At 49.7% G+C, this 10,751-nt stretch overlaps 1 protein-coding gene and 1 long non-coding RNA gene across 2 annotated transcripts; both read left to right on the top strand.

The window, feature by feature from the left end:
- The first annotated feature begins 136 nt into the window (after nucleotides 1–136).
- Nucleotides 137–2,671, top strand: SAT2 (spermidine/spermine N1-acetyltransferase family member 2). Its single transcript, XM_086685860.1, has 6 exons — nucleotides 137–343; nucleotides 604–655; nucleotides 776–859; nucleotides 961–1,065; nucleotides 1,241–1,281; nucleotides 1,417–2,671. The coding sequence occupies exons 1-6, from the start codon at nucleotides 272–274 to the stop codon at nucleotides 1,582–1,584; spliced, it is 522 nt and encodes a 173-aa protein (XP_086541986.1). The 5' UTR covers nucleotides 137–271; the 3' UTR covers nucleotides 1,585–2,671.
- A 1,489-nt stretch (nucleotides 2,672–4,160) lies between these two features.
- LOC147574005 (uncharacterized) lies at nucleotides 4,161–5,635 on the top strand. Its single transcript, XR_015243814.1, has 2 exons — nucleotides 4,161–4,806; nucleotides 5,041–5,635. It is a non-coding gene; the product is annotated as an uncharacterized LOC147574005 (long non-coding RNA).
- Nucleotides 5,636–10,751: the final 5,116 nt, after the last annotated feature.

Here is a 10,751-nt window from a genome sequence, read left to right as displayed (position 1 = left end):
GGCGGGGGGGGGGGGGGGCGGGAGTGGGGGGGGGTAGGGCTGAGGGGGGCGGGGCGAGCCTGCTCTGCCAGCTGATTGGCTGGCGGGGGCGCGCCCGGGGCAGTGTGCGGGGCGGGGGGGAGGGGGGCGCCCACCACTCCCCCGACCGCTGCCCGCGGCGCCCCCGGCTCTTCGGGACCCGGTGTGCGGCCCCGTTCGAGAGCTACCTGCTTTTCAGCCGCGTCTGCGGAACGGAAGGGAGGGTCCCGGACTTCAGTCCCAGACGGTGGGGATGGCGATGGCTTCCGTGCGGATCCGACAGGCCGAGGAGGGAGACTGTGGAAATATCCTGAAGCTGATTCGGGTGAAGGCTGCGGGCCGGAAACCGGGGGCCCGGAGGGGGCCCCGGCAGCCTGGCCGCGGGTGGGGGCGGGGAGGCCAGGCTGCAGCGGGAGGGGCGCGCCTGGGGAGGGTGCTGCCCTGATCCAGCCTCTGTCCCCACGCCGGGATCGCCTGCCCTGATCCAGCTCCTGTCCCCACGCCGGGATCCCCTGTCCTGACCCAGCCTCTCTCCCCACGCCGGGACCCCCTGCCCTGACCCAGCCTCTGTCCCCCACACCCTAGGAACTAGCCGAGTACGAGAAACTCTCGGACCAGGTGAAGATCAGTGAGGAAGGTGGGGGCCCAGCACCGGCACCCTGATGGAGGCTGGGGAGGAGGTAAGGGATGGATGGGTTCCCAGGCCAGGCACACACCCAGGCTTTTTCTCTCTTTCCCACGACTCGGATCTCCACAGCCCTGAGAGCAGACGGCTTCGGAGAGAATCCTTTCTATTGCTGTTTGGTGGCTGAACTTCTTCCCGCCCCCGGGGAGCCACAGGGTAAGAACCCTGAGACCTGGGAGGTTCCCCTCGCCTGTCCCTCTCAGAGGTCTCCCTCAGGGGCCCAGAGGCCTGAGCCCTTTTTTTTCTCTCCTTCTCAGGCCCCTGTGTGGTGGTGGGCTATGGGCTATACTACTTCATCTATAGCACTTGGAAGGGACGCAATGTTTATCTGGAAGACATCTACGTGAAGCCCGAATACCGGGGTACGGGGAGGGGGGGGGGCAGAGGCTGAGGCTGGAGTGGTAGGAAATCAACCCAGACCCACCAGCATCCCCTGCCTCCTAATCCCAGCCTTATGACCTTTTCAGATCCCCTTGAACTGAAACAATCTTTTTTGTTTTGTTTTGTTTTGTTTTGGTCTCTTTTCCCCCACAACAGGTCAGGGGATCGGTTCCAAAATAATCAAAAAGGTGGCTGAGGTGAGGAGAGGGGTGGGGCCACCAGGCGGGTTCTGGAAAAGCAAGCATGTGTGAGAGGAGCCCAACCCCCCTCGGGTTGAATGGTGAGGAAAGCTTCCTTTTGGGAGAAAGGCTAAGTGGTGTCTTCTCCCACAGGTGGCCCTGGAAAGGGGCTGCTGCCAGTTGCGTCTCACAGTCCTGGACTGGAACAAGGGGGCCATGGACTTGTACAAGGCCCTGGGTGCCCGAGACCTGACTGAAGCCGAGGGCTGGCACTCCTTTCGCTTCGAAGAAGAGGCGATGAGGGAGTTGGCAGGAAAGTGATGCCGTTCCTTGGGCATCTCTGTCTTTGGCCTCCTCCCTCCCCACCTGCTCAAGCACTCCAGACAGAGGCCTCCCGGAAGGAAGAGAGGTTGGGAGCCGCTCAACCGGAAGGACAGAACTGAGAGCAGAACTGAGGGAGAGGCCCTTCCATCTCCCTGTTGAGGGTGAGAATTGCTGAGTCCTGATGTGGTGCTGGTGGAGGAGGAGTTGATGGTGCAATAAAGCTCCGGCCACTTCAGGACCCTTCTCGAGTGCCCTGCTCGGTGGAGGCTGCTGCCCCGGGGGGGGGGGGGGGGGGGGGGGGGTAAGGTGGGCCCGAGGTGACTTTCGCTCACCTTCCGTGGGCCAGAGCCCTGGCTCCGGGCTGTGGAACATGGAGAAAAGAAGAGCAAAGTGCCAGCTTGGCACATCAGGCTTGTTGGTCACAGTTGGGACTCAGACAAAGGCCTCCAGTGTCTGAACTGCACGCTACAGGACGCAGGAGTGAGGCTGGCCCGCTGGCTCAACATTTGGAGCAGGATGCCACCTGCTGGTGGTGTTTCGGGGGCCCTGGGAAGGACCACTGGCCTCCACTTAAAAAAAAAAAGAGTCTGCTCAGCCTGCTAGTGCTTTTTTTTTTTTCCCCCCAGAAGTCACAAAGTCCGTATTTTCAGTTCAGCAAAACCAAAGGACCCGGGAAACAAGGAAGGAGACGAGCTTACGTCCTACTTTCGTACTATCTTATTACACAGATAATGCGGGTTCGTTGTAGAAAATGTGGAATGTTCGCGTGAAATAAAAATAGAATGCGTAGGGGCGCCTGGGTGGCCCAGTCGGTTGAGCATCTGACTCTTGGTCTCAGCTCAGGTCTTGATCTCAGGGTTGTGAGTTCAAGCCCCATGTTGGGCTTCACTGAAAAAGAAAAAAAAAAAGCAGAATTTGTAATCTTACTTATATAACTGTTATTAATCCTCTGGTATCAACTCTTTAGAATTTTCAATGTCCATACATACACATGAGTAGTTAAGTGAGTACAGGTGGGATCGTATACTTTCCAACAATATATCAGACCCATCTCCCTGTGCTATTAAACGTACATCCGTCGTCACTTTTGTGGGTGGCATATTCTTCTTTTTTTTTTAAGTTTTTTTTAATGTTTATTTTTTTTTTTTAATTTTTTTTTCAACGTTTATTTATTTTGGGGACAGAGAGAGACAGAGCATGAATGGGGGAGGGGCAGAGAGAGAGGGAGACACAGAATTGGAAACAGGCTCCAGGCTCTGAGCCGTCAGCCCAGAGCCTGACGCGGGGCTCGAACTCCCGGACCGCGAGATCGTGACCTGGCTGAAGTCGGACGCTTAACCGACTGCGCCACCCAGGCGCCCCAAATGTTTGTTTATTTTTGAGAGAGAGAGACAGAGTGTGAGTGGGGGAGGAGCAGAGAAAGAGGGAGTCACAGATTCCGAAGCAGGCTCCAGGCTCCGAGCTGCCGGCACAGAGGCCGACGCGGGGCTCGAACCTATGAACTGTGAGATCATGACCCGAGCCGAAGTTGGACACCTAACTGACTGAGCCACCCAGGCGCCCCTGGTGGCATATTATTCTTTTTGTTGATGAACCATTGGTCATAATTTAGACACTGAATGAGGGCAGGCAAGTAACATAAATGTGTAAATTGTAAGAAACACAATCTCTAGACTTCTACGGCAATGTAAAGAATTGAAGATCTGGGGTGTCTGGGTGGCTCAGTCGGTTGAGTGTCCAGCTCATGATCAGAGGTCAGAGGTCATGATCTCGTGGTTTGTGGGTTCAAGCCCCATGTCTGCTGTTAGTGCAAAGCCTGCTTCGGATTTTGTCTCCCTCTCTCTCTGTTCCATTCTCTCAAAAATAAGCAAACGTTAAAAACAAAAACAAAAGGTTGACGATCCACCTTAAAATCTAAATTATAAAAACAAAAGAGGGGTGCCTGAAGAGCGTGCAACTCTTGATCTCAGGGTCGTGAGTTGGAGCCCCATGTTGGGTGTAGACATTACTTAAAGATGAAATCTTTAAAAAAAAAAAAAAAAAAATTCAGCCAAAGAGAACACATCAGGGGCTCAATTCTTCTTGAATGATTCCAATTTTGGGCCCTTCACACCAATTTAGAGCAGATGGGCCTTAGGACAATCTTGATCAGGAGATAATGAAGCTGGTCAACCCCTCCCCCAGATGGGAGCCAGAAAAATCCAGTCTCCTATGGCTCCTTGGCTCATCTCAATCTGACAGGATTTATATCTTTTGAACGTGATCAACTTATCTAGTGATGGGGCTGTTTTTCAATGTCAATTGCATTAGAATGCATCCTTTCTGGAGAGATGCATAAAGAGAGTGTAGTTGCTTCTGAGGAAGGGGTCTGGGTGTCCAGGGGACAGATTTTCCCACTTGCTACTTCAGATTTCCTGAGTTTTCTGCCATGCCAGGTTTCACTTCTTTTCCTCCTCCTCCTCCTCCTCCTCCTCCTCCTCCTCCTCCTCCTCCTCCTCCTTCTTCTTCAAACAAAAGGATACATAAGTAAAACTCAATGCAGGGGCACCTGGCTGCCTCCGTGGGGTTAAGCAACCAACTCTTGATTTCCGGTCATGATCTCACCGTTCGTGGGTTGGAGCCCCACATCAGGCTCTGCCGCTTGGGATTCTGTGTCTCCTCTCTGCTTCTGCGCTCTCTCCCTCTCTCAAAATAAGTAAATGCATTTTAAAAAAATGTTTAATGCAGAAGAAAAGGGCATAAACTAGGAAACGTAACATTTCCCAAATTTCTCTTGTCCCTATCTTGTTTTGCCTTTGCTTCTTGGTGTTCACGGTTTTCATGTTATTCTCTCGGCCAGTCTTGGCAGGATGTCTGTACTCCAGCATCGCTCTGTGCTGCAGCCACAGCTGGCTTTGGGTTCCTGCCCACTCATCACTGTTTGAGCCTCCTGCGAGGTGATTCTGTTAGACGTTTGGGCTGATCTGTATGAGGTGATAAGGCCCTGGGTTCTGGCCATGGCCAGGAGAACAGAGAGAGGGGAGGGCACTGAGGAGGAGGGCTATTTAAAGGGAGTATTGAGAAAGCATCATTAAGACAACTCTCAAATCTGTCAAACCTGCACATTGCTATCACCGCTCTTTGAAAGTTGCGGTAGCCTCCTGACTTCCCAGCCCCCTCCTGTAAGAGCCCCCTTCCATGAGGTTATTCATATTTTTTTTTTAAATTTTTTTTTTCAACGTTTGTTTATTTTTGGGACAGAGAGAGACAGAGCACGAACGGGGGAGGGGCAGAGAGAGAGGGAGACACAAAATCGGAAACAGGCTCCAGGCTGTGAGCCATCAGCCCAGAGCCTGACGCGGGGCTCGAACTCCCGAACCGCGAGATCGTGACCTGGCTGAAGTCGGACGCCCAACCGACTGCGCCACCCAGGCGCCCCTCATATTTTTTTAATATATATTTTTTGAGACAGAGAGAGAGAGCACGAGCAGGGGAGGGGCAGGGAGAGAGGGAGACACGGGATCCAAAGCAGGCTCGGGGCTGTCAGCACAGAATCCGACTGGGCACAAACCGCAAGATCATGACCTGAGCCGAAGTCAGATGTTTAATTGACGGAGCCACCCAGGGGCCCCGGTATTTTTTTTTTTAAATCATAGTTATGCATTTATCTATTATTTACCTAAAATGTTGTGGGTTTTTTTTGTTGTTGTTGTTTTTTTTTGAGAGAGAGAGAGTGCAAGCGGGTTGGGGCAAGGAAGGGGACAGAGGATCCAAAGCAGGCTCCACGCTGACCGGTGAGCCAGATGCGGGGCTGGAACTCACCAACCCTGAGACCCAGACCAGAGCCCAAGTCAGCTGCTCAATCAATCAACTGAGCTACACCCAGGCGCCCCTACTTGATATTATTTAAAGAGTCCCCTACTGCTCTACCGCTGATAGAAAAAAACAGTAGTCTTACAACTCCCAAGGTTCTCGAAAGACCATTGGTTCAATTGAGTGTTTAAATTGTTATTATGTTTTGTCTTGGACTCATCTGTATATGTCAGACTAAAAATAGCACCCAAATGCTGCCGCTTCTCCATGCTTCTGTTTTAGCGCGAGCCCTGACTTCCCACCGCTCACTCTCTGTTCCGCGGCCACCGCCACCCCACCCCCATCCCCCAGCCTGCCGTGCTTCCAACATTGTATCACAATTCCGGATGGATCTGTTGGGTGTTTACACTGCCGTGATTATGCAAATGATCTTCACAGTTGAGCCCTGTGGGTCTTCCCCCCCACCCCCCAGCCATTTATGTGTTTTCTGGAACTGATCCTTTTTTTGTCCTTTTTGTTTGCTTAGTTTTCTGTGTACTGCGCCCCCCAAATTCTCCTTTAGTTGTGTTACCTGTGCTCTAAGGGTATACAAACACGTAAGGAATTTGATCTCTTCCAGTTGAAGAATCTTCTGGCGGAGACTTTAGACCTGCTTGCTCCAACAGAGTGGCTGATCTTTAGACCGCACTGCGGGTTCTCCCTGCACAGCCATCTTTTGTTTTAAGTTTTTATTTATTTATTCTGAGAGAGAGAGAGTGAGCATGGGGGAAGGGCAGAGAGAGAGAGAGAGAGAGAATTCCAAGCAGGCTCCACACACACCATCAGCACAGAGCCCGGCGTGGGGCTCGAACTCACACACCGTGAGATCACGACCTGAACTGAAATCGAGAGACACTTAACCAACTGAGTCACCCGGGCGCCCGCCTTCTGGATTCCCTTGCAGGATACCTGTCTCTTCATCTTTTCCTTGGTTTATTTTGATAGAGCTTCTTCTTCTTCTTTTTTTTTTTTTTTTTTTTTTTTACATTTTATTTATTTTTGATAGCACGCACACGCACAAGTAGGGGAGGGGCAGAGAGAGGGAGACACAGAATCCGAAGCAGGCTCCAGGCTCCGAGCTGTCAGCGCAGAACCGGATGCAAGGCTCGAACCCACAAACCGTGAGATCATGACCTGAGCCGAAGTCAGTTGCTTAACCGACTGAGCCACCCAGGTGCCCCTTGATGGAGCTTCTTAAGAAAAGACACTTGGGAGATAAATTTGTTGGGACCTTGGGGCACCTGGCTGGCTGGGTTGGAAGAGAATGCAACTCTTGATCTCAAGGTGTCAGGGTCGTGAGTTTGAACCTGACATTGGGTGTAGAGATTGCTTAAATAAAAACTACAAAAAAAATTTGTTGGGACCTTGCAAGTCTGAAAATGTTTTTGTTCTACTCTTGTACTTGACAGCGTGGCAGGGTATCTAACACTAGGTTGGAAATAATGTGCCCTAAGAATTTTGAAGGCATTTCTCCATGGCCTTCAAGCTTCTGCTGTTGCTTCTTACCAAGAAGCCTGAAAAGTTTCTTATTCTGGAGTCTTTGTATGAAGCCTATTTTTATTCTCCTTCTCTTTTCCCCCAACCACAACTTTTAGGATCTTCAGTTTTTCCTAGCCTTCTGACATCTTATGTGGAAATATTTTAGTGTGGACCCACTGGGTCTTTGCCATCTCGAAACTCATGTTCTTCGGTTACAGAAAACATTTTTAAAATTATTATTGTTTTGGGGGCACGTGGGTGGCTCAGTCAGTTGAGCATCCGACTTTGGCTCAGGTCACAATCTCACAGTTTGTGGGTTCGAGCCCCGCGTCGGGCTCTGTGCTGACAGCTCACAGCCTGAAGCCTGCTTCTGTTTCTGTTTCTCCTTCTCTCTCTGCCCCTCCCCCACTTGTGCTCTGTCTCTATCAGAAATAAATAAATGTAAAAAAAATTGAGCCACCCGGGTACCCCTCTGGGAGATTTTTTAAATTTTATTTCCTAACACTTCTATTGAATTTTCATTTCTGCTTTCATGTTTTTAATTTCTAGGATATCTTTCTTTGTTTTTTGTTCTTTGCATTTTAAAAACATTCTGTTGCTTCATGGATATATGTTTTCATCTTTCTGAGGATATATTTTTTTAAAAAATGTTTTTCGTCTTGCATAATCTTTCATTTTAGAGGCTTTCCTCAAGTGTCAGGCAGTCCTCAGTTGTCTGCTCATATTTAAGATTGGGATGCTAAGGTACAAGTGGAAACTCGTGTGTGTGTGTGTGTGTGTGTGTGTGTGTGTGTGTGTGTGGCAGATAAGGAGGTGTGTTGACTGTGGACTTCACTCTAGGGTGATCCGCTAGGCCATTTCCTTGAGGAACCCCTAATGCCAGTATCCTTTGTCTTTTTTCTCATCTGATCAGATTTACCAGAAGACTCTTCCAGACTCCCATTTGGAAGGTAGAAGCTTGGCTATATATATTCTTCTTCTTCTTTTAAATTTTACTTATTTCAGTAATCTGTACACCCGACAAGGAGCTTGAACTCACGACCATAAGATCAAGAGTCTCGTGCTCCAAAAGCTGAGCCAGCTGGGCGGCCCAGTCTGTACATATTCTTAGAGCTGGGTGAAGAAGAAATCTGAGGCAAGTCTCAACATTCAGTATGTAAACTTTCATTTAGTCCCATTTTCAGTATCTAGCCAACATTCATCTAGCAATCTACCCATCATTCTGTCTTCCTCCCAATCCCGATGTACTTAGAAGTCCAAAGACAAGCTGGGCCACTCTTTTGACACATCCTTCATCATGCAGCTAGAGTAATCTTACTAAAAGGCAGTTTGGCTGAAAGTCCTGTAATGGTTCCCACTTCTCTCAGTAGAAAGTCCAAACTCCTAAATATGTTCCAGCCCCTGCAAGGTTTGGCCCAACCCTTCCGGCCACGTGTTTCCCGTCCATGCTGGTTATAACCATGTTAGTTAGACTCTATACAGTCTAACCTCTGTACCTCAGAGGCACTGTACTCTCCCCTCTGGGCCATGTGAATATGCCATTCCTCATCGGAAATGCTGTTCTCCTTTTTCCCACTCCCGTCCTTTACCTGAATGAACAATGACTACAGCCGGTGAACAAACGTTAAACCCGAAAGGACTGTTGGTGTCAGAGGCTCGGAAGTTGGTGACGGTGTCACTTCTAAAGCAAAATTCAGCTACTGCTATTGCTTAAGAGCCCAAATTCAAATTCTCCAGTCTGACGGCCTGTACTCTTCTTTTTTAAAAATTTTATTGGGGCACCTGGGTGGCGCAGTCGGTTAAGCGTCCGACTTCAGCCAGGTCACGATCTCGCGGTCCGTGAGTTCGAGCCCCGCGTCGGGCTCTGGGCTGATGGCTCAGAGCCTGGAGCCTGTTTCCGATTCTGTGTCTCCCTCTCTCTCTGCCCCTCCCCCGTTCATGCTCTGTCTCTCTCTGTCCCAAAAATAGATAAACGTTGAAAAAAAAAATTTATTTATTTTTGAGGGGGGGAGGGAGAGAGAGAGAGCGCGCAAGCGAGCACGCACAAGTGGGGGAGGAGTACAGAGAGGGAAACACAGAATCCGAAGCAGGCTCCAGGCTCTGAACCCGGCAGCACAGAGCCCTACCTGGGGCTTGAACTCCTGCACCGCCTAAACCCAACCCGGGGCTCTATCTCGTGAACCGTGAAGTCAAGAGTCAGATGCTTAACTGAGCCACCCAGGCGCCCCAAGGTTTATTTTTGTTTTATAGCTTTAACTACGACTCATATGCCGATGATTCCAACATCCATCTCTCCAGGCGAGACCTCTCCTGGAGCAAGAACATGTGTGTCGATTGACCTGCAGAGCATTGATCCCTTCATTTCGGTTAATATTTGCCAGGCCAGGAACCGTGCTAGGTACCAGGTATACAATGGTGGGCACAGACAGACACGGGACCCAGTCTCTGGCCTCGCGGACCTCACAGATGGCAGAAGACAGACGCTGGACAAATTATTAATAGTACAACCACGATGAGCACCCCAAAGGAGTATAGGATGCTTAAGAACCAACCTAGTATAGGCACAGTGGAAGACTAAAAGAAATTATATATGTTGAACGAGACGTTTGTTGAAGACAAGAGATGTCCCCCTGAATGGCGGACCCTCAACCTCATCAACGTGTCTTCCAAAACTTTGCCTCCTGAGTTCTTTCTTCCATGTTTGGCATCACCATTCACTCAGTAACCCTGAGTACTTCTTCAGGGACTCCTGACCCCACCCCACTCCACCCTCATCACCAATTCTTGTTGATCCCGCTGCAAACGGGAACAGGCTCAGACCAGCTTGTCCCTCTGTTGCTGGCAGCCCTCATCCAAGTTAGGTCCTCAGCCTCTCTCTTTCCTGCAGTCAATAGCTCTTCACGGGGTCCCGCGCCTTAGGACCACCCTTACTCTTTATCCTCCATGGTTGTAGAATGAAAATCTTATCCGATTACACTGCTTAAAATCTCTCAGTGGCTCTTCAGTATTGATAAGGGAAAAGCCACTCTCCTTCATCTGATTTACAAGTCCCTCACAGCCTACCTTCCCGTAGCTCCTCAAGCCAAATGCTACTTGAACCGGTTGTGGTTCCCCAAAGGACATGCTTTCTGCTTCTCTGCATCACTGTAATTCCTGATATCTCAAGAATCCTTTCACTGCACTTTTCCTCTCGCAAACGCCTTCTCAACGCCCACCTCTCCATTCACGTCCCCTCCTCAGTCTTTCCTGAAGACTTTCCTGAAGGTTACTCTGAAGAACAACTTTTCATTGTCTCATTGGGATTCCCTCTCTACCTAGTCCTTACCTCTATCAAAACGTCAGTGGAACCCGATGCACTTATTTGTTAATTTGTTTAAACTTGTCAGTCCCTTCCCCAATGTATTATAAAATCCTTATGGGGGAGGGGGGGCACTACTACATCTCGTCTTTGTATCCCTGGCACTTATTAAGGCTGTTGGAACACAGTGAGGTCGATATAAACACTTGCTAACGGATCAAATGCACAACACGTGATCCTAATTTCTGTGCTACTTTATTTATTTCTGCAACTAAATTCCCTATCTCAGTTCAAGAATCCGGAGTTTTCCCTCTACTACCCTTACTCCGTAACATTTTTTCCTATTTTGAACATCCTCAGCATTTGGATACCAAATCTTGTGCTAATCTAAGTTGCCTTTGCTTTTTGGTACTGCCTTGAAATTAACCTTTCATTATATGCATGATCGGAATCTTCTCCAGGTAAGAACGCGACTCTTCTATCTACAGCACAGTCACACATGCTCCCAGGAGTCGATACGTGCTTGTGGACGATTAAGCACAGCGCACGCGCACCA

The sequence above is a fragment of the Puma concolor genome, chromosome E1 (assembly GCF_028749965.1).
Source record: "Puma concolor isolate L17-30 chromosome E1, mPumCon1.1.hap2, whole genome shotgun sequence".
Classification (NCBI taxonomy): Eukaryota; Metazoa; Chordata; class Mammalia; order Carnivora; family Felidae; genus Puma; species Puma concolor.
Note: the sequence above shows the minus strand (reverse complement) of the source record. Positions and strands in the feature narration are given on the sequence as shown.

Bases quoted from the DNA above. Each gene is read 5' to 3' on its own strand.
- SAT2 (XM_086685860.1), top strand. From the start codon at position 272: ATGGCGATGGCTTCCGTGCGGATCCGACAGGCCGAGGAGGGAGACTGT. The intron at 344-603 runs GTGAAGGCTGCG...CCCACACCCTAG, and splicing joins ATATCCTGAAGCTGATTCGG to GAACTAGCCGAGTACGAGAA. The intron at 1,066-1,240 runs GTACGGGGAGGG...CCCCCACAACAG, and splicing joins CGTGAAGCCCGAATACCGGG to GTCAGGGGATCGGTTCCAAA.